This window comes from Lytechinus variegatus, chromosome 5 (assembly GCF_018143015.1).
Source record: "Lytechinus variegatus isolate NC3 chromosome 5, Lvar_3.0, whole genome shotgun sequence".
Classification (NCBI taxonomy): domain Eukaryota; kingdom Metazoa; phylum Echinodermata; class Echinoidea; order Temnopleuroida; family Toxopneustidae; genus Lytechinus; species Lytechinus variegatus.
Genome location: NC_054744.1, coordinates 16,383,986 through 16,408,481, shown reverse-complemented (window position 1 = coordinate 16,408,481; position 24,496 = coordinate 16,383,986). Strand labels below are relative to the sequence as shown.

General features: G+C 35.5%; 1 protein-coding gene across 1 annotated transcript; it reads right to left on the bottom strand.

The window, feature by feature from the left end:
* Positions 1–5,409: 5,409 nt before the first annotated feature.
* On the bottom strand, positions 5,410–24,454 carry LOC121415573 (proteasome subunit alpha type-4-like). Its single transcript, XM_041608837.1, has 8 exons — positions 24,418–24,454; positions 11,616–11,658; positions 10,622–10,784; positions 9,361–9,438; positions 8,809–8,897; positions 8,067–8,197; positions 7,366–7,489; positions 5,410–6,738 (listed from the first exon to the last, which is right to left on the bottom strand). Exons 1-8 carry the CDS (start codon positions 24,418–24,420, stop codon positions 6,596–6,598), a joined length of 774 nt encoding a protein of 257 aa, XP_041464771.1. The 5' UTR covers positions 24,421–24,454; the 3' UTR covers positions 5,410–6,595.
* Between the last annotated feature and the right edge of the window lie 42 nt (positions 24,455–24,496).

Sequence of the window (24,496 nt, the reverse complement as noted above, 5' to 3'; positions counted from 1 at the left end):
AAAATATTAATTAGTCTTGCCTTTAGTTGCATAAATACACTTGCAAACACTAACCAGTATATTATAATATATTTACTGTGGTTATTATGAATAAAAAATGATTTCATTTGACTCAAATTGTGGGATTTGTCACCTCTTGGCTCAAAGACCGGTGGACCACAGGTTGACAACTGAGAGTCAGGTTTAACATATACACTGTACATGTAAATATAGGAAAAATGTGAATGCACAATGAAAAGTTCTCATTACTGCTTAAGCTTATTTAAAATTAGTGTCAACAAAAACAACTGACAAGTTATAAATAAATCCAGACACCTGGCAAAAATACTTTATGTTATTTTAGAGTGTTATATTCTAAATATACCCTCTTGCTCAACATTCTGCAGGACATGGTCTCTTGGTACTGGGTCAATTGAATGTCAATGCACAGAACATATTTCTAATTCTATGGGTACATTTGCCTCTGTTTAGTTTAATCTTTGTACCAGTTTCATTCTCAAGTAGTTTTTTGTTTAGTTTTTTTTATAATTTGGAAAAATATTCTCTGAACACTTTTGTGCCAGCCAAATATGTGTCATTTACTGATTTATAGAAGCAGTGTGATGTAACATTAAGAAAAAAGTATATATATATAGAATCAGATGAGGACTTTATTGCAACAAACAAGTTTTCATTAATCAAAATTGCATAAAAGGTGTATTTATATCTATTATGTTACCAGAGTAATCTGAAGATTCTGACACAAAGTTATCACTATCAGTCTACGCTGTCAATATTGAAACCATGAGGTCATAATTATTAAAACAATAGATTGATTTATCTCTGAAGCCTTTAATTAGTTTGTGCTTTTCTTTTTGAAATTTATGCAGCTTCTAAATTTTATTCAAGGTGTAACCCACAACTGTATTTTATTTCTCCTCATTTCCTATACATCAGACAGTCACAATTTCAATCATGTTAATTTCATGTTTTACATCAATTAATTATACTAATTAGCTTAATTAGGTACCCTTTAAACTTAAAAGTTCAAATTTGACCCACTTATGATTGAAGAATAAGCTAGTGAGCCCCAAAACTATTACATATTTATAGGTACTGTGATGTTACACATTTAGTTTCTTAATGAAATGAAAATCTATGCTCCCCTCGTCATGCTCCCCTCGTCTACCACCATGCAAAAATGGCCAATTGATGTTACATAATTGCTAATTACTGGTAAACGAAGTAATCTCAAGTATTTCTTTTTCTTTTAAGTAATTGGTATAAAGATTCCCTTTAATATGATACCAAATATACCCATGTAGCACATGTATTTCAAGTTTTATACCATTAATTATTTCTGTGCTTGTCGTGCAAATGTAACGATACCACCTATTTGCGGGCCCAACTCAAAACGCATGGCCTAATAAGTTTGTTTATATCAAAGCAAAACTATATTATTTTATGTAAATGTTGTTTTATTATGTACCTTGATTTCTTACATATATATAATCTACTGCTTATGATTTAGACATTTTAAAGGACAAATCCACCCCCACCAAAAAATTGATTTGAATAAAAAGAGAAAAATCCAACAAGAATTACACTGAAAATTTCATCAAAATCGTATGTAAATTTAGAAAGTTATGGCATTTTTAAGTTTTGCTTCATTTCACAAAATAGTTATACGCACATCCTGGCTGGTATGCAAATGAGGAGACTATGACGTCATCCGCTCACTATTTTATTATATGAAATTTGAAATATTCTGATTTTCTCTTCATTGTCAAGTGATTTAACGATTAATTCCTCCCTGAACATGTGGAATTAGCATTGTTTAATACTGTATGGTCAGTCAAGTTGGTCCTTATTGTCAAATCTATAAAAAATTGAAATATTGTATAATTCAAACAATAAAAAAAAATTGTGATGAACATCATCTACTAACTCACCTGGTTGTGCATATCGCTGTTTTGTGAAGAATAGGCAAAACTTGAAAATTTAAGTTTCTTATTCTACATCTGATTTTGATGAAATTTTCAGCACTATGCTAGTTTGATTTTTCTCTATTTATTTAAGTCAGCATTTTCCTGGTTCATAAAGTACAGTACTTGTATGGATCATGATGATTTTATTTACATGCCTGATGATACATGTACCTATTTATATTTCAGGTGGGTTTCAGGGAGGAGTCCTGATGGACGAGTGAAGCATTACCTCTTGAAATTGGATGGCAGATGACACACTTCCATCTCGGACACAACTTAACATTGCTTGCTTCTATTGTAAGGTGTTCCTGCTATTACCTGTTATGTGTGATACGAGAGCTGGATTCAAGTACACTGCTCTCTATGCTGAAGCGAGACCTGTATTATGAAAATCTAAGCCAGTCATCTGGCCATGGTGTTGGTTATACATGTACTTCCGACTAGGTGTGAGTGCTATCTCAACTTTAAGGTGCTCAATGCAAGAGTTACATGTAGATCCTAAAACATGATTGAACTTCTGAACTTCTGGCTACATCAACCCTTTTGATTGATGGGCCATTACACAGGGGCAAAGATGAGATTACACGCAGCTAATGGAATTAATTTCTTGCAGCATTCATCATCAAGAGCAACATGTATAGGGGAACCAAGATCCTTCGCCAGAAAGCACCCGGGACATGGCTAAAATGACGAAGAACTAGTTATTCTGGTTAAGGCTTATCTGAATCTTCAGTAAAGTATAAATCTAAAAAACACCATAATTTAATAAACATTCCAGTTGTGTAGTGACCGTTCACCCAGTTCCATGATGAGAAGGGATTTTATACCCCCCCCCCATAAAAGAGTGTCTTTATTAATACATGTACATTGGGACCATTTTTTTTTTATTTGATTTTATTTCATGGATATTAGATTTTAGATCGTGTATTTTGCTTTATAAATCTATGTGCCATGATATATTCTTTCATTTCATATAACAAGTTGAATCAAAACTTTAGAGTTACCAATATGTTTCAAGATATTGATCACTGTGGATGCTTCCTCCCAATACCCTATCTAGACATCCTCCTCTCTGGGCTCATAACCCAAAGCATGGTAATTGATTTGTGTAATGATTGCACATAATGATGAATGTAAATAATCTTATAAACCTCCATTTTAAATCATAACCAAAGCAGCGCATGTACAAGTAGCGGGAGCAGTGCTATCCTGTGCTTGCAGTTGTCTCTGCAATGCGCGAGTACTACAGGTGTACTACACATTACCTGCATTCAGAATGTATTGAGTAGGGAATTAGTATGTAATCACTATTCAAGTGGGCAGGACTACAATGTTCAGAATGGTGTTGTATGGGTATTGAGCCTGGTCAGATATGAGTAGTTGAGGATTTGTGGGGCTATTAAGACTGCTGGTTCCTATGCCCTTTAACCCTAAATAGACTGGGCTATTTTCGATGCCTAAGAAGACGGGGGGAGGGGGGCTTATTCAGCCACCCCCTTCTTATGATCTCGGCTGCTTATCGCTACAAAAGTTGGCACGTGCATCACCTATGGCGTAATCTACAAAACGCCAAGATGAAATTCTACAAAACTCCAAGATGAAATTCTGGGGAAAATCTCATTGCTAATTAATTATGCTAATTTATGCATGAAGTAGAAAGTTTGCTCTAATTAACTAAATAATGCCCCTAAAATGCTAACTTTTGATTTTCAGACACTTTATAGGAATCTGATCAAACATACTTTTAAAAAAATTCAATATCACATTTATTTTGTATTTATTGTTTTCTAAATTTCTTTTGTACATGTATTTAAACTATTTATGTGTTCGACTTTTTGTTTTTTATCACCTTTTCAATGGAAATTGTCAGGGACTTTATTTTTACCACAAACAAGGTGAAATTAATTGATTTCAATCAGTAAAAAGGTAAATGTGTGAATTTTTGGTAAAAATACTATTTGCCATGGATTTACACACAAATTCACATTTTTTTTTGCAATTTGGGTCTGCATGCACATAGGTAATGTTGCATAATTTTGGAACCACATGACCGTAGGTTGCAATTTTGGTCTCTGAAGTTGTGCGAGACTTGAAAGCAAAATGTCAGCAGATTTATCGAAAAAATGAGCCACTAGGTAGTTTGACAACCAAAATGGTAGCATTAATGATTAAGTTGGGAGCAGATCTTTCAGCTGAACAATGACCATCATACATGGAAGAAAATAGAGAAGGGGTTGAATGCATGAGCTCCCCCTTTCAAACAACATATGATATGTTGATATAGCTAGAGTCACATCTTTATTTAGAATGCAAAGTACAATCATAGATATCAGTTAAGAACAAAAAAAAATGTTCTGTATGATTTTTCTCAAAAAGCAACTACACTTCTACTTTGAATTTCCAAAGGGCTCTTTTCTAAATTACAGAATAAATTGGGAAAATAAAGGGGCAAAACAACTATCCAAGCCTAATGAGAGGGGCATCAAAGGCCATTGACTTTAATATTTTGAATTGGATTTTCATAGCATTGCAATCATAGCCGTATGCCTCCCCCCCCAAAAAAAAAAAAAATTGAAAACTTACATTTCTTTACAGAAAATTTTCACAAAATTCACCAAAAGTGTGCACAAAATCTTTTAATTTCACATAATTTATGCAAAAAAGGCTGCAACAAGCTCAGTCGCTTTTCTCCCTTGCTTTCATGTTCTTTAAAACTGTTTATGCATCCTTCCCCCCAGGAAAAAAAATCTGTGTATGGCCTTGATTGCAATATCCTTACTTGATTTTTAATGCATTCCATAAATGATTTTCATTCGTGCCACTAGGGCTATATGGGTATCACAGAAGTACATGAACACTGAAATATTAAGATAAACACGGTGAGATTTTACATGAAATTCATGTTTATTGAACATATGAAAACATAATTTACAATCTGGTACATGTAGGTTTTGCACTTTATATGACAAATGACTTTGTACAAATTGTCAACAGAACAGCTTTTGTACTCACGGTTGGACCATTACATTTTCATTGATTTCATAATTGTATTTTGATGGTCACTGTAAATGCTTATTAATTTATTCTTAATAAGTTGTTGAGAATGTAACTGTATTTGAAAATAAATGTTTAACTTGTAAACTGAATTAATGGGTTGTGTATTACATATCACTTTAGCTATTCAATCAAGTTTCACTTTTCTTTGAATGTCAACAAGACATCTTTTCAACACAATGAAAGTTGTTTTATGGAGGAAGATGGCTTTGATATAACTGATAAAAAAGACACTCAAGCTACATGAATATTCATGGTCCTTTTTATATTAAAAGAGTTGAAATTGTATAACAAATAATGCACAGACGTGTGTTGATGGTGATGCAGCAAACTCAAGGTATTTACAAAGGAGCAAGAACTAGGCTTGCAGAGTGCTTTTGCAACACAATATAAATACCAGAGATGCTTGCTACATAGCCTTTAACATCACAAACTTGAACCTGCACATTATCTGTTTCATAAAACAGGTCAACAATATATGTGGCAGAAAATAGTTACATATTCAAATTATCTTCACGTCAGCCAATTGAGCAAAGTCACAAGCTTCTTTTATATCGTCTTGGCTACATACAAAGCCTAGCAAAAGGTGGATTGTGTGTATGCATCGTGGAGTCCATGCCTCTGGTAGCCTCCGCATATAAAATCGTGCACAATACCTTACACTCTTCTGCATGAGTATCATATGCAATTTCAGACCACATGTTTTGCTGGGTATTAGTTGCCATTTGGTGTATGCTGGCATTGAAATAGAGGGCACACACGTGACCCATTTTGGGCATGATTGACTACAATCTTCAACCGGTTTTACAAATTTATAAAGAGTTTTTCTACTATGGAAAGTGAGAGATATCATAATCCTTAATCTACAGAATACATAGTATTGCTCAGTCAAATTGAAAGGGGAGTTCATCAATCCTCAAGAGCATTGCTCAAGCATATGTTTGATTACAAATCATATTGGATGGCATTTCATGTAAAATGGTAGTAAAATACAATGCTACATCAAAAAGAAACATTCCATTTGACTGCAAAATGAGAAGTATTCTGCTTTCACAGAGAAAGTATTACAACTTTTGAAAGGGTTTACCAGGTTGATAGACTTCCTCACAATTGTACATCTATCCTTCTGTCTCCTTTTCACCCCCCCCCCGCCATTAAATGGGTAAAAGGCATTCTGATTCCACTTCTGTTGGAAGAGTGAAGATTACTTGAGTGAAACATCCAAAAGGGATAGTTATAAGACAAAGAGTACCTCTTCAGTTATACTGAAGGAGATAAATGATCCACATGATCTTTGGAAAATCTCAACCTGGACCTGTTGCATTCAAACATAGCATCATGGTAACTTTGCCACATATGGAAACTTTCAAGATTTCCCAGATTTTGATCAGCTGTCAAAGAGATATTACCATGGCCATTACCATTAATAGTATGTCTCATGCGACAGGAACCCATTGAATTCACTAATTCCAAAAGATATATCAAGATGACCACCAGATTCTTGTACCCCAAGGGGTTAACTGTACAGAAGCTACTTAATCTACACATGAATATGACTATTTTGAAGCTACACATTATTTCTCCTTTTCTTTCTTCTTCTCTGCTTCTGCCTTAGCCTCTCTCTCCTCGTGTTCCTTGATGAGCTTCTGGAGTTCTTCTACTGGGAGGATGCGGATCATTGTCTTGCCATCTTCTCTCGTTAGTGTAGCAATTTCAACTGAATAAAAGAAGGAAATTACATGGGGATTTTAATTGTTTACTCTTTATTTATCTTTATTCATTCGATGTCTCATCAAAGATTTAACTTTAAATCTGTCTTGGAGTAATGTGTAATTTTCTTCTCTCATTCTTATTTTCACTCAGGCTGCAGAGACTTATGAACTTCACAACAGAATAGAAAGAGCCTCACTTTTTTTGGCGACTGATTATTAGCTGGATCATATCATCTACTTCCTAACAATTTTTTTTAGGTTGAAAATGTGTTTTTAGATGGTAATATTTCAAAAAGTTCTCTAATCCAGACATTTGGCCTCACTACATGTTCAAATAGATACAAAAGATTGAAAATTAAGTTTCTGAAGATTGGAAGTTTCTCTAAAAAGTCTCTTATTTTATGTTCTTTTATATTCATCCTTCAAAAATGATTAAAATACTAGTAGACAAATTTCATGCTCATCACTTTTTGGTTAACAAAAAAAAAAATGGAATATTTATTATTGTATCTCCCTAAAGACCTTGCTGATAGAAACAGGTTTACATGACCAATTCTGGCCTGATGAAAGAATATTATTAGCTCTTGTTTAATGAACAAAAAGGAGGAAGAATCAAGGGGAAATCTACTCACTTTTCTCTGGAGTAAGCTTGGTCATATCTAATGTTTTACTTAGCACCTTGACAGCCAGTGCTAATGCATCCTTGAGATTTGTATCACCTTCCTTGTATTCTTGCTTTAGCATAGAGATAGCAGCCTGCGAAGAAAGAGTCATAAGTAAAAGGTGAATGCCATTTGGTCTAATACCATTTCGCCTTATGCCTGTTTGGTCTCACTCCAACCATTTCTTTACCATGAATTAGTCTGCAAACAAATTTAATATAATTTGTTTTGTACTTCCAATGAAGCCATTTCCATTTACCCTAATGCTACTTTAGTCTAGAGGCAGATCAAGGATTTAGAGTTGATGAAGAAGGGGGGGGGTAATGAACAAAGGTAAATGAACTTTGACAATACTGGGGTATCAACAAGACCAACTGGCATGTTTTGAAATAATGGTTAATTCTTTTTCTTGTACAAAACTTTGAGAGTTGCACAACTACACCTGCCAGATTAAAGAAACATTGCTAATTTGAGAATCGTCACAAAAAGAAAACTGAGACTTGTCAAACTTTCATAACTTTCTTATTTCAAAACCAATTCGAATGGAACTTTTTGGCAACTGCATCCACAGCTCTATCCTCTCCCTCTTCTAAAAATTGGATACTTCTCCAGGGTTTCATTCTCCATGAATACAAGTTCAAATTAAGAGAAAATTGCATGAGAAAACTTACTGCACTGTTGTTTCCAATACAAGTGGCTTTCCATCCTCCATAGTTTCCACTTGGATCACTCTGATAAAGCTGAAAACCATAGTGTTTATCCCATCCCATGTATAAAATAGACACACCAAACGGTCTCTTTCCTGTGAAAATTAAAAAACAAACATGGTTTTAGAGTAAAGGATCTATATTTACAAAGGTCTACCCTTTTTAACTGGGAACAAAGTGAAAAGTAACTTGATCGGAATTCATGAATTTCACACTAAATTAATTAAACCTAGAAATTTGACACAGATGCCCCCGCCTAACGCGATCAGAAATTCATTTAATGTGATTGAACTTAATATCATGCAGAAACCTGTGGCCTTTGACCTGCGGACTCTGAATTCAAACTTAGTTCTTAATTATTTGTCGACTTATTGCGCGGAAACCAAGTGGGGGGGACGGAAGGACAGACAGGGGCAATGCTTAATGCCCCCTCCAGACTTCGTCTGAGGGGGCATACAAAACAAAGCAATCAATATCGTAATTCATCATCCAGGATACGGTATATACATGCTGTCCTGATATTAAACAGAAATGAGCAGCTGGTTGGTAAAATTGACATCACCTATCAAGAACACCATGTACGTATGTACATACATGTACATTCTACATGATAGATCATGGTGTTGCTGGCTTTTCATACAAGAAATGGACATTTTAAAGAAAGGGGCCAAGAAATATTCAATCTTATGATTAGGTGAGAACTGACCTCCTGCCTGTGTGTAAAACTGCTTGATGTCACATAACGTGCTGACTAGCTGTTCATTGGGAATGTTTTCTTGATACTGGAGGAAATATCTGTCAGAATAAAAGAACCACATGTTTAGATGATTAAATAATAACATTATGGTCCAATTTACTAAAGTAAATCCAAATAAATTCTTATGAATCTGAACGGAACATTAACAAAACACAATATGAAATCAGATCAGGGGTAGTAAAACAACAAATCATTTCTCCAATTCCACAGTGTCTTTTCTATTAGTATTCTCTACTGTATTTACACATTATACAATATAATTATTCATTCTGACATAAAACCGAGCTCTTAAAGGTATCAATTTTTTTAGATACTAATGAATTGCTGGGGTGGGGGCAGTCAAGATTAAAGTAAGATCCGGGAACAAAATGAAAGCAAGAGACAAAAATAGGCATGGACTTGAAATAATGGTTACTCTTAGTGACAAGTTGGTTCAGTGAATGCAAAAAAAGGGGTGACAGGGGTATGTTTGGTGGATAATACAACATATAAATTTCTGACCTTTGACCTGCAAGCCTGAGTTCACTTGTGAGGACGTTAGCATCTGATGTGATTCCTGAGACACTGCATGCCATGTCACTGTGGGGAAAAGAATATACATTACATGTATTACAATTGCAGTTACAAGGAAAGAATATAAAAATATCAAATTTACAATTTGACAAAAAAATGCCATGGAATATAAGTGCAGAAGAAGAAGATGAGCATGCTTAATTCTTTTCAAGATGATTATAAATGAGATAAAATACTTTCAACAAGAGTGTCACTAAGGCGAGCACATAATACCCCCACCTGTATCGCGGAAAATGGAGTTACTGGTCAAGCAAGAAAAGGGGAATGTGGCGACTTCACCTTTGACTGTCTGACCTCAAAATAAATAGAATTCCTGGGATCTATGCTAGTATCATACACTCCAAATTATATGAGCCTATAAGTTAACCTTAAGTTATCACGTTATGAAGGACTTCAGAGAAGGGCAAGATAAAAACATGTCACTGTGATCTTGACCTTTTGACCTCAAAATCAATAGGCTTCCTGGAATCCATGCTAGTATCATACACACCAAATTATATGAGCCTAGGTTAAGTTAAATTTAAGTTGTCGAGTTTGCAATGACTTCAGAAGGGTAAGAAGAAAACGTCACTGTGATCTTGACCTTCGACATTTTGACCTCAAAATCAAAAGGCTTCCTGGGATCCATCTACTGTAGTATCATACACACCAAATTACATGAGCCTAGGTTAAGTTAAACTGAAGTTATCACGTTTACAAGGACTGCAGAAGGGTGAGATGAAAATGTGTCACTGTGACCTTGACCTTCGACCTTTTGACCTCAAAATCAATAGGCTTCCTGGGATCCATGCTAGTATCATACATCCCAAATTATATGAGTCTACATGTAGGTTAACTTAAACTGAAATTATCGCGTTTACAAGGAAAAGTTAACGGATGGACGAACAGACAGACGGACGGACACCGAGCATGATACCATAATACGTCCCGTCTAGACAGGCGTTTAAATAAAAAAGGGTATGGAACCATGGTGGGGCTTCTCAGTAATATACCTGAGAACTTAATTTATGTTTTGTACTATGTACAATTTTTTTATAATTGAGAGAAAAAAATATTAACTAAATTAATTCATATCTTCCAAATGGTGACTTTGAAGGACAGTCCATCCATTACACTACATTCACACACATCCCCATACCCACCCATACATTAACTACAAACTAATATAATTTTAGAAAATATCATTTACCTATTGAGTTTATAGATTTTATCTGAGAACACGACATCATCCAGAAGCTTGTGAGTATTCCTCCTTTCTGCAGCCAGAAGCACTCCATCTGAAGCCAAGATCCCCAATGATGTACCTGCATGTCCTATGGCTTCCATGGCATACTCCACCTGATACAGACGCCCTGAAAGGAGAAAAGGTCGCAGTAACCCAACATTAATACCCGTCTCTGAATCTGAATTTCTTTAAAGACAAGGGATCAGGCTTGGGACTGTGGTAACAGATTGGCTGCCTGGACTGCATTTGACAAGAGATTCATGCAAACTTGCAAAGATGCTAGAACTTCTCAAGCTCTTCCTGCTAAGTATATACTGGCAAGTGGTGGATCCAGTACCCCCACCCCCGTCCCCTCCGACTGGTGACCTTTTTGTGCCCCCCCCCCCTCAACTACTGGTCCAATCTGGGTCTGCTGCTGTATAAAATACCTCATTAAGAGAAATCATGGCAAACATTCAGCTTTGTGTAAAATTTAATTTAAAACCAAGTGACAACATGAATATTCAGAGAAAAAGATGGCTATAAAGAAATATTGGGGTTTTAAAACAGTTCTCAAAAATTGACGACCCTGTGGTCAACTTTTTACAATGATAAGGACAAGTTTGAGGCTAGGATTTGCATATGGCTTATATAAACAAGCAGATTTCCAATGGAGCAAATGTATGATCTCCATGAAATTCATTTATTGAGCAAAAAAAAAGGAAAGAAAAAACTCACACTACAATCATATGGCAGATGAAGTGGAATCTTCATATTGGGTGGAGTAATCTAAATTTTTGTTAAGAGCTAACAACATTTACAAATGAGGGTAGAAAGTTGTTTGGGGGAAAAATCAACCACGTCAACACCTCTCTATAATAGCATAAAGAACATACAAGTACATTTTTAACAATAATCACTTTGAAAATATGCATAAATAATGCATCTACTACACAGGGTTTCTTCAAGTTGTTCTTACCTTCGGGCGAAAAGATGGTGGTCTTTGAATCATACCTCCGAGACTGCAAGAAAAAAAATACAGATCAAATAAGACTTTCAAATGACATTAATAACAATTTACAACCATAAGTACATTTAACTGCTAGATCTACATGTGTATATCCTTTTTGTGTGTGAAAAATATTGGTGTAGGGGAGACTGGGGTTAGTTGGAACATGGGGTAAATTGAAACATTGTAATTTTCTTTAAAGCTTGTGAAATAAATTCATGCAATACTGCCCTCGATTTATTGCAATAATAATTCAACAGTGTTGAATTATTATTGCAATAAATTGAGGGCAGTATTGCATAAATTTATTTTACAGGCATTAAAGAAAATTACAATGTTTCAATTTACCCCATGTTCCAACTAACCCAGGTCTCCCCTATTGGCCTTTCTTTCAGCTAAGTGTCACATACATGTACCACAGGTGCGCGATTTATCTTCATATCAAACACATTACAAGGGAAAGACTAGGCACAAAAACTATTTTTACACGTAACTTGATGCAGAGCGTTACGCGAAGTTGGCAAAGTGTCCAATCTTTTTATTGTAAAGACTTTGGTGGAACGAGGGCTCTCGCAAAGTAAGGAATTACGCGTGGCGCATTTTTCAGAATTGATAATATTTTCCAACACCCAAATTTAGCGTCGGGCCGCGCCGTTGCGCGCGCGTGCACATTACGCGCGCAAAAGATACATGCGCGCGCATGCGCGCTGCTTAAACGGGCGATCGGGAACATTTTAAAATTGATTTGAGCCGCTAATTAAATTTAAAAAATACATGTACTTTATATACCCTCCGATATGAACTCCCGTTCTCCAAAAAGAACGGAGGAAAGGAAAATAAAACAGAATACAAATAAGAAATCCTAATATCAGATTACTAAACGGACATCCAGGAACATTTTAAAATTGTTCTGAGGTGCTAACAAGTAAAAATATATTTTATATACCTTCCGTTATGAACTCTCGTCCTCCAAAAGGAACGGCGGAAAGGAAAATAAAACAGAATAAGAATAAGAAGTCTTACTCTTAAATATCTCAGATTACTTAACGGATAATCAGGAACGTTTTAAAATTGATTTGAGGTGCTAACAAGTAAAAATATATTTCATATACCTTTCGTTATGAACTCCCGTCCTCAAAAAGGAACGGCGGTAAGGAAAGTAAAACAGAATAGAAATAAGATTCCTAAATATCTCAGATTATTAAACTGACAATCATGAACGTTTTAAAATTGATTTGAGATGCTAACAAGTAAAAATATCTTTCGTTATGAAATCCTGTTCCCCAAAAAGAAATGTAATGACATAATATTGTTTAGACGATAGTAGAAAGGAAAATAAAACAGAATAGAAATCTTAAACATCTCAGATTACTAAACGGACAACGAGGAACGTTTTAAAATTGTTTTGAGGTGCTAACAAGTAAAAATGTATTTTATATACCTTCCGTTATGAACTCCCGTCCTCCAAAAGGAGCGGTGGTAAGAAAAATAAAACAGAATAGAAATAGAAGTCCTAAATATCTCAGGTTACTTAACGGATAATCAGGAACGTTTTAAAATTGATTTGATGTGCTAACAAGTAAAAATATATTTTATATACCTTTCGTTATGAAATGCCGTTCTCCAAAAATAAATATAAATGACATAATATTATTTAGACAATGGTGGAAAGGAAAATTTAACAGAACAGAAGTCGTAAATATCTCAGATTACTAAACGGACAACCAGGAACGTTTTAAATTGTTCTTAGGTGCTCACAAGTAAAAGTATATTTTATATACCTTCCGTTATCATATCAATTTGTTTGCGCTCCTTTTTTGCAGTGCGTAGCGTGTTAAATTATTTCCCTATGGAGAATAATAGAAAATACGCCGTTTTTGAGGGATTTGCTAAGATATCTCCCAAACGCGTCAACAAGGTGATCTATCAAAACAGAATAGAATAGAGCAGATTCTCACCTTGAACATGATATGATTTTCATTTAATTTTAGTCAAATTAAGTTCTGTCACTTTTGAGGTTTTTGGAACCTTTCTTGATGATTTTGGAAATCCATTTGTACATGAGCCAATGGGCAAGTGCGGGAAACGAAACGTTTGGTGCGACTTCACATTGTTGTAAAAAAATATATACGTCACAATAGACCCTATCAAAAAAAGACATTTTGCAGAAAATGCTGTAGATTGCGAATACCTAAGAATGATTTTGATTGGATAAAAAAAACCTCTGTCACTTTTCACATTTGCAAAAGCTTTTGCAATAATTGGTCACTATAGTTTGGCGGGTTCAGCCGATGGCATTGTGTGTACACAGTACACACGCATAGCTAGGCAACGCAGCGCGTGAAGAATTTTGCACGTTTTCATTTATTCGTACAGCGACGACTTGAGTGTATGTTGGATAGGACCGTACCATTTTTGACCGGGGGGTGTGCCAATGAATGCAAGTGATCAAGAAGAGTTACAAAACTGAAGGGAGTGAGAAAACAAGGAAAGTGAGAGGGAAATTTATGAAAACAAGTAATGCGAGGAAAAATGACAAAGAAAAGGAGAGAAAGGAGAAGAAGTGAAAACACGCAGCTGAGTGCGCTCACGATATGTAAGTTGAACACCCCTGCCCCGCAATGTAGCAGCCCGCCACTATACACGTAGACTGCCTGCACGATGCGAAGACAGCGGCGCGTATTAGTGACTGTGCGTTAAACGTACCATTTCTACGCCTTATAAAAGGAGCGTTTTTTGTACACAACAAACTGATATGGAACTCCCGTCCTCCAAAAGGAACGGCTGAAAGGAAAATTAAACAGAACAGAAGTTGTAAATATCTCAGATTACTAAGCGGACAACCAGGAACGTTTTAAATTGTTCTTAGGTGCTCACAAGCAAAAGTATATTTTATATACCTTCCGTTATGAACTCCCGTCCTCCAAAAGGAACGACGGAAAGGAAAATAAAACAGAAGTCCTAAATATCTCAGATTACTAAACAGACAATCAGGAACGTTTTAAAATTGATTTGAGGTGCTACCAAAATATATTTTATATACCTTTTGTTATGAAATCCCGTTCTCTAAAAGGAACGGCGGAATGGAAAATAAAACAATAGAAATAAGAAGTCCTAAATATCTCAGATTACTAAATGGACAATCAGGAACGTTTTAAAATTGATTTGAGGTGCTACCAAAATATATTTTATATACCTTTCGTTATGAAATCCCGTTCTCTAAAAGAAACGGCGGAATGGAAAATAAAACAATAGAAATAAGAAGTCCTAAATATCTCAGACTACTAGTACTAAACGGACAATCAGGAACGTTTTAAAATTGATTTGAGATGCTAACAAGTAAAAATATATTTCATATACCTTTCGTTATGAATCACGTTCTCCAAAAAGAAATATAAATGGCATAATATTATTTAGACAAGGTTGAAAGGGAAATAAAACAGAATAGAAGTCGTAAATATCTCAGATGTACGGACAATCAGGAACATTTTGAAAAATGTTTTGAGAACTGTGCTAACAAGTAAAAATATATTTTATATACATTTCGTTATCGAACATAAGTTACAAAAATCTCAGAATAACGATCGATTTAGAATGTTTTAGAATTGTTTTCGTGTATTAATGGCTTAGAATTAGTTTTATATACATTTTGTTATGATCTCCCTTTCTTCTCTGGTTTGGCTCTCGTACAAATGATTAGCCTCAGTGTTTTGACTATAGGTCAGATAAGGACAGCTTGTCCCCCAGGATTTTCGTAGGTTACATTTTATTTACAGTCGATCAAGTTATCTACACAAGTGGATCCCCAGGCTCGATGTGGCGAGTAAGTTACGAGGGTCGTAAAACTTTTTTTAATTCTTCTGACCATTGAGTGACACCACATGTTTGCGCTGTAATTTGTGTGTGGATTGTGTGAGCAGTTGGTCAACTTCATCTGCTGTATTGGTCGATGATAACACGCCCCCCCCCCCACCCTGGCAAAAAAATATTTTGTACCAATTTCCAACTCCATATGTCCCTCCTTTCGGCATCAGTTCATCTGACTTTCCTTGAATCAGAGCACAATGCAGCCATTCTCCATGCTGGTCTGAGTGGTCTCTCCTCCATTCCATCTTTTCTTCCATGCTTATTCCTCTACTATTGTTCTTTATTTCTGTTCTAACAAGTTGAACTTCTTTTATTAAGAGTTTGGAACAGGATACCATATGTAATTAGATTGAATAAATCAAATTGAATAATATATTTAGCATGACATATTTTGCCACTTTTGATCTTATTTCTTTAAATCTGTTCTATGCTATATATTTTTCAATTTGATATCCTTGTATATACTTTATTTCAGAGTTACCCCCCCCGAGTTGTTTATCTCTTCCATATTGAGAAAATTACGTTCCATCTTTCATCATTCTTTTGGACAAGTATGATGATAAAGAAGAAGTTTGTTTGCTAGTCTTAAATTGGAGGCTTGCCTTATTGGCAAGAAATCAATGATAGCACGTGGTTCAAATTCAATTATGGACAATTTCCAGTTATATTTAATGCAAACGTTTTTAGTTTCATCCAAACTATTCCTTATTTTGAATACATGTATAGTTTACTGAAGAATATGCATTTTGGTAGTTTGACATTTTAGAACCGACTGAAAACGTAGACTAGCCCCTTTCACGAACCCTCCTCCCATCCCATCCCTTTTGTTTACGGAAAAGTACAAATTGCGCAATCTTGATCGAGAACCACATGGTCATCAGAAATCTGATACTTGTGTTGTCTGGGGTTTTCATTCTAGATGGGAGGTGTGGGGGGGGGGGAGTGGAAAATACCGTCAGATCAAATACGCAAAGGCGAGACAAAGCTTATTTGACTTTGAAGGAATATTGCTTAGATATCGAGGTTTCTTGAGCATTCATGATGATGTATTTTGGGATTTATTCAATGTTGGCCCGTTTTAGCACAACTGTGAGACATGAAATATAATGGTAAGAACATGGAAAATATTGGCATTCATGATCTATTATGATTGCCTAATTTTGGTAAAAACTATTTCAAGTTATTTCAAACATTGCAATTTCTGACAAACACATATAAAAAAAAATTGTATAACTTTTATCTTTGCTTGAAAAAAAATTACAATTATCCAACACTCGAAACTTTGCACCCTAATAATTGTAAACAAAGGCATATCTTTCAGTTTCAAGATTGATTTGACAATTCGTGCAGGTAAAAAAAAATACCAAAACCTCACCTCAACCCAAGTCCCAAATATTACACATTCATAAATCAGTTCAAATAACATTCAACCATCGAATACCATTTACCACTAACACTAAAAATTGCAACTTCGACTTTCTTTGTATTACACTTTAGAAAAAAAATAGGAACTTTTTTTAAATGACCCGTGTACTACCTTGTAAACGCCAACTGCGTGTATGAATTCAGTTGGCGTTTTCTATTTTGTGAGTGTTCATTACATATGATATTTCATTACCGTCATGGGTACCATCAAAGAAAGAGAAATTATAGATTAGTGACATAACAATATTTCAATCAATTTAAGTCATTAAAAAAATGAAAATAAAATATCAGGTCTATTATAACAGACAGGCGCGGATCCAGGGGTGGGGTGTGTGCATACATGTACCCAAAACAAGTTTGGAATTGATGACTTTTTTTTATTTGCTTGTCATTTTTCAGGGGGGGGGGGGCAAAATTCCTCTATGAATGATGGCATTTTTTATTATTTTTATAGTGGAGAGAGGTCGTCTAATTTAGGAGACACAACCACCCCCTCAAAATTTTGGAACCGCGCCAATCTATTGGCCCATATGATTAAGAAAAAACACAAACATCCTGTAATTGTGAAACTTGACAACGATGAAAAAGGTAGGTCGGAAAATAAGGCTAAACAAAATCATACATATAACATTTGATGGAGTTAATTCTTTATCAAGTCACTCAAAACAATCATCAAAAATTAATTTTGAAATACTAGATCATGCACAGACTTCGAGGATACTGAATTCATAGCAATACATTCTTTCTCAGTCACTGATTGTGTGTACCTCTGTTAGAAAATGTGTAGCTCTCTGGCTATACCAGCTCGTCATGCAGGCAAATAACGTAAACATGCTCACTAAAACCGCCATGCCTACACTGTCAGGGCGGTGTGCTCAGTCAGTCAGTGCTGTGGTGAGCGGGGTGCAGCGCGCTAGCGCTGGCATCCCCGGGTTTGGGATGCATGGTATACCGGTAGCGGTCAGCCAGGCGCTTGCTTCGAGCATGGAGGTAGAAAATGCTTCGAGCAATTCAGGCGTGGCGCTCGCAGAATTTGGCGTGGCGCTATTTTTTTAGGCGTGGCGCTTCATCGATGGAATGATTTACGCGTGGCGCTAAATCTCCAAAATTGAATTACGCGTGGCGCACGCGTGACTTGATAAAGAATTAACTCCATCAAATGTTATATGTATGATTTTGTTTAGCCTTATTTTCCGACCTACCTTTTTCATCGTTGTCAAGTTTCACAATTACAGGATGTTTGTGTTTTTTCTTAATCATATGGGCCAATAGATTGGCGCGGTTCCAAAATTTTGAGGGGGTGGTTGTGTCTCCTAAATTAGACGACCTCTCTCCACTATAAAAATAATAAAAAATGCCATCATTCATAGAGGAATTTTGCCCCCCCCCCCTGAAAAATGACAAGCAAATAAAAAAAAGTCATCAATTCCAAACTTGTTTTGGGTACATGTATGCACACACCCCACCCCTGGATCCGCGCCTGTCTGTTATAATAGACCTGATATTTTATTTTCATTTTTTAATGACTTAAATTGATTGAAATATTGTTATGTCACTAATCTATAATTTCTCTTTCTTTGATGGTACCCATGACGGTAATGAAATATCATATGTAATGAACACTCACAAAATAGAAAACGCCAACTGAATTCATACACGCAGTTGGCGTTTACAAGGTAGTACACGGGTCATTTAAAAAAAGTTCCTATTTTTTTTCTAAAGTGTAATACAAAGAAAGTCGAAGTTGCAATTTTTAGTGTTAGTGGTAATGGTATTCGATGGTTGAATGTTATTTGAACTGATTTATGAATGTGTAATATTTGGGACTTGGGTTGAGGTGAGGTTTTGGTATTTTTTTTTACCTGCACGAATTGTCAAATCAATCTTGAAACTGAAAGATATGCCTTTGTTTACAATTATTAGGGTGCAAAGTTTCGAGTGTTGGATAATTGTAATTTTTTTTCAAGCAAAGATAAAAGTTATACAATTTTTTTTTATATGTGTTTGACAGAAATTGCAATGTTTGAAATAACTTGAAATAGTTTTTACCAAAGTTAGGCAATCATAATAGATCATGAATGCCAATATTTTCCATGTTCTTACCATTATATTTCATGTCTCACAGTTGTGCTAAAACGGGCCAACATTGAATAAATCCCAAAATACATCATCATGAATGCTCAAGAAACCTCGATATCTAAGCAATATTCCTTCAAAGTCAAATAAGCTTTGTCTCGCCTTTGCGTATTTGATCTGACGGTATTTTCCACTCCCCCCCCCCACACCTCCCATCTAGAATGAAAACCCCAGACAACACAAGTATCAGATTTCTGATGACCATGTGGTTCTCGATCAAGATTGCGCAATTTGTACTTTTCCGTAAACAAAAGGGATGGGATGGGAGGAGGGTTCGTGAAAGGGGCTAGTCTACGTTTTCAGTCGGTTCTAAAATGTCAAACTACCAAAATGCATATTCTTCAGTAAACTATACATGTATTCAAAATAAGGAATAGTTGGATGAAACTAAAAACGTTTGCATTAAATATAACTGGAAATTGTCCATAATTGAATTTGAACCACGTGCTATCATTGATTTCTTGCCAATAAGGCAAGCCTCCAATTTAAGACTAGCAAACAAACTTCTTCTTTATCATCATACTTGTCCAAAAGAATGATGAAAGATGGAACGTAATTTTCTCAATATGGAAGAGATAAACAACTCGGGGGGGGGGGGGTAACTCTGAAATAAAGTATATACAAGGATATCAAATTGAAAAATATATAGCATGTGAATTGAAAACAGATTTAAAGAAATAAGATCAAAAGTGGCAAAATATGTCATGCTAAATATATTATTCAATTTGATTTATTCAATCTAATTACATATGGTATCCTGTTCCAAACTCTTAATAAAAGAAGTTCAACTTGTTAGAACAGAAATAAAGAACAATAGTAGAGGAATAAGCATGGAAGAAAAGATGGAATGGAGGAGAGACCACTCAGACCAGCATGGAGAATGGCTGCATTGTGCTCTGATTCAAGGAAAGTCAGATGAACTGATGCCGAAAGGAGGGACATATGGAGTTGGAAATTGGTACAAAATATTTTTTTTCCAGGGTGGGGGGGGGGGGCGTGTTATCATCGACCAATACAGCAGATGAAGTTGACCAACTGCTCACACAATCCACACACAAATTACAGCGCAAACATGTGGTGTCACTCAATGGTCAGAAGAATTAAAAAAAGTTTTACGACCCTCGTAACTTACTCGCCACATCGAGCCTGGGGATCCACTTGTGTAGATAACTTGATCGACTGTAAATAAAATGTAACCTACGAAAATCCTGGGGGACAAGCTGTCCTTATCTGACCTATAGTCAAAACACTGAGGCTAATCATTTGTACGAGAGCCAAACCAGAGAAGAAAGGGAGATCATAACAAAATGTATATAAAACTAATTCTAAGCCATTAATACACGAAAACAATTCTAAAACATTCTAAATCGATCGTTATTCTGAGATTTTTGTAACTTATGTTCGATAACGAAATGTATATAAAATATATTTTTACTTGTTAGCACAGTTCTCAAAACATTTTTCAAAATGTTCCTGATTGTCCGTACATCTGAGATATTTACGACTTCTATTCTGTTTTATTTCCCTTTCAACCTTGTCTAAATAATATTATGCCATTTATATTTCTTTTTGGAGAACGTGATTCATAACGAAAGGTATATGAAATATATTTTTACTTGTTAGCATCTCAAATCAATTTTAAAACGTTCCTGATTGTCCGTTTAGTACTAGTAGTCTGAGATATTTAGGACTTCTTATTTCTATTGTTTTATTTTCCATTCCGCCGTTTCTTTTAGAGAACGGGATTTCATAACGAAAGGTATATAAAATATATTTTGGTAGCACCTCAAATCAATTTTAAAACGTTCCTGATTGTCCATTTAGTAATCTGAGATATTTAGGACTTCTTATTTCTATTGTTTTATTTTCCATTCCGCCGTTCCTTTTAGAGAACGGGATTTCATAACAAAAGGTATATAAAATATATTTTGGTAGCACCTCAAATCAATTTTAAAACGTTCCTGATTGTCTGTTTAGTAATCTGAGATATTTAGGACTTCTGTTTTATTTTCCTTTCCGTCGTTCCTTTTGGAGGACGGGAGTTCATAACGGAAGGTATATAAAATATACTTTTGCTTGTGAGCACCTAAGAACAATTTAAAACGTTCCTGGTTGTCCGCTTAGTAATCTGAGATATTTACAACTTCTGTTCTGTTTAATTTTCCTTTCAGCCGTTCCTTTTGGAGGACGGGAGTTCCATATCAGTTTGTTGTGTACAAAAAACGCTCCTTTTATAAGGCGTAGAAATGGTACGTTTAACGCACAGTCACTAATACGCGCCGCTGTCTTCGCATCGTGCAGGCAGTCTACGTGTATAGTGGCGGGCTGCTACATTGCGGGGCAGGGGTGTTCAACTTACATATCGTGAGCGCACTCAGCTGCGTGTTTTCACTTCTTCTCCTTTCTCTCCTTTTCTTGTCATTTTTCCTCGCATTACTTGTTTTCATAAATTTCCCTCTCACTTTCCTTGTTTTCTCACTCCCTTCAGTTTTGTAACTCTTCTTGATCACTTGCATTCATTGGCACACCCCCGGTCAAAAATGGTAGGGTCCTATCCAACATACACTCAAGTCGTCGCTGTACGAATAAATGAAAACGTGCAAAATTCTTCACGCGCTGCGTTACCTAGCTATGCGTGTGTACTGTGTACACACAATGCCATCGGCTGAACCCGCCAAACTATAGTGACCAATTATTGCAAAAGCTTTTGCAAATGTGAAAAGTGACAGAGGTTTTTTTTATCCAATCAAAATCATTCTTAGGTATTCGCAATCTACAGCATTTTCTGCAAAATGTCTTTTTTTGATAGGGTCTATTGTGACGTATATATTTTTTTACAACAATGTGAAGTCGCACCAAACGTTTCGTTTCCCGCACTTGCCCATTGGCTCATGTACAAATGGATTTCCAAAATCATCAAGAAAGGTTCCAAAAACCTAAAAAGTGACAGAACTTAATTTGACTAAAATTAAATGAAAATCATATCATGTTCAAGGTGAGAATCTGCTCTATTCTATTCTGTTTTGATAGATCACCTTGTTGACGCGTTTGGGAGATATCTTAGCAAATCCCTCAAAAACGGCGTATTTTCTATTATTCTCCATAGGGAAATAATTTAACACGCTACGCACTGCAAAAAAGGAGCGCAAACAAATTGATATGATAACGGAAGGTATGTAAAATATACTTTTACTTGTGAGCACCTAAGAACAATTTAAAACGTTCCTGGTTGTCCGTTTAGTAATCTGAGATATTTACGACTTCTGTTCTGTTAAATTTTCCTTTCCACCATTGTCTAAATAATATTATGTCATTTATATTTATTTTTGGAGAACGGCATTTCATAACGAAAGGTATATAAAATATATTTTTACTTGTTAGCACATCAAATCAATTTTAAAACGTTCCTGATTATCCGTTAAGTAACCTGAGATATTTAGGACTTCTATTTCTATTCTGTTTTATTTTTCTTACCACCGCTCCTTTTGGAGGACGGGAGTTCATAACGGAAGGTATATAAAATACATTTTTACTTGTTAGCACCTCAAAACAATTTTAAAACGTTCCTCGTTGTCCGTTTAGTAATCTGAGATGTTTAAGATTTCTATTCTGTTTTATTTTCCTTTCTACTATCGTCTAAACAATATTATGTCATTACATTTCTTTTTGGGGAACAGGATTTCATAACGAAAGATATTTTACTTGTTAGCATCTCAAATCAACTTTAAAACGTTTATGATTGTCAGTTTAATAATCTGAGATATTTAGGAATCTTATTTCTATTCTGTTTTACTTTCCTTACCGCCGTTCCTTTTTGAGGACGGGAGTTCATAACGAAAGGTATATGAAATATATTTTTACTTGTTAGCACCTCAAATCAATTTTAAAACGTTCCTGATTATCCGTTAAGTAATCTGAGATATTTAAGAGTAAGACTTCTTATTCTTATTCTGTTTTATTTTCCTTTCCGCCGTTCCTTTTGGAGGACGAGAGTTCATAACGGAAGGTATATAAAATATATTTTTACTTGTTAGCACCTCAGAACAATTTTAAAATGTTCCTGGATGTCCGGTTAGTAATCTGATATTAGGACTTCTTATTTGTATTCTGTTTTATTTTCCTTTCCTCCGTTCTTTTTGGAGAACGGGAGTTCATATCGGAGGGTATATAAAGCACATGTATTTTTTAAATTTAATTAGCGGCTCAAATCAATTTTAAAATGTTCCCGATCGCCAGTTTAAGCAGCGCGCATGCGCGCGCATGCGCGCGCATGTATCTTTTGCGCGTGTAATGTGCACGCGCGCGCAACGGCGCGGCCCGACGCTAAATTTGGGTGTTGGAAAATATTATCAATTCTGAAAAATGCGCCACGCGTAATTCCTTACTTTGCGAGAGCCCTGTTCCAATAATCTTGTGAAACCTGATATGTTTAAATTGACTAGCGCACTTGATTGGTGTCGGCACTTGGCAGGTGAATGACCATTACTAGATTTCTTTTGTGAAGAAATCTTTAAAAACTGAGACAGTCCCTGTAAACTGGGACGATCCCAATTTTCTGACCAGCTCTACTGTTCAATGCGCGCGATCAGTCAAAACGTATCGCTTTTCACATGCAAAGTCAACGCAGTGCCCAGTGCCGATACAACGGTTTGGCCGACTGCACGCATTGAAATTGCGGTCAGTCAAAATGTTGTATCGCTCTGTTACAGTACACGTGCACGTTTCCAAACAATGGGATTTGCGCATTTTATCAAAAATTTGTTTATCTCCGTGAAAATCCTCTCATATCTCGGAAAACAAAATAAATTGCTGCCTAGAAATTTAGTTATGAATAGTCCTAGAGTAGGACAAGTTGAACTATCATTTATTTTGATTTCTGGAAAAATCTCAAAATCAATTTTTTTTTTACAAAAAATGAGTGATGATACGATTAAAATGATGTACAATACTAGTTTACTACCAAATTTGTATGACTGCCCACGAACTGAAACCACGGCATCAGCAGTTTTCAGTCAATTGTCCAACTGAGTATCATTTATTATCGTACTTTTACAAACCATCATGCTGTGGAAACTGTTTCCTGATCGGTGATTTTCAATTCATTTCTAGACATAGCTATATAATAAAGTTACATGAATTTGTACCATCACACATGAAATCGGGCGAATGGGATCACGCAATCCCATTCGAAAAACATTTCCATTTCATCTCGACAATACAATAACAACGTCCGTAAGCAGAATGAAATAAGAGATGGGAACATAGTATCAATTAAAAAGATCATCACATCATCGAATTAATATTGATTAAAATTGCAAATATACATCATGAGACCTCATTTTACCATTTTATCCTGATGAACTTGAGGTTCCTGACACAAATTTCGCTGAGCAACGATGACTGTAGAACTACAAGCGTTGAGG

Coding starts and splice junctions, on each gene's coding strand:
- LOC121415573 (XM_041608837.1), bottom strand. Junction 8,198..8,808: donor GTTTTACACACAGGCAGGAG/GTCAGTTCTCAC, acceptor TAATTTTCACAG/GAAAGAGACCGTTTGGTGTG. Junction 7,490..8,066: donor GTATTGGAAACAACAGTGCA/GTAAGTTTTCTC, acceptor CTTTCTTCGCAG/GCTGCTATCTCTATGCTAAA.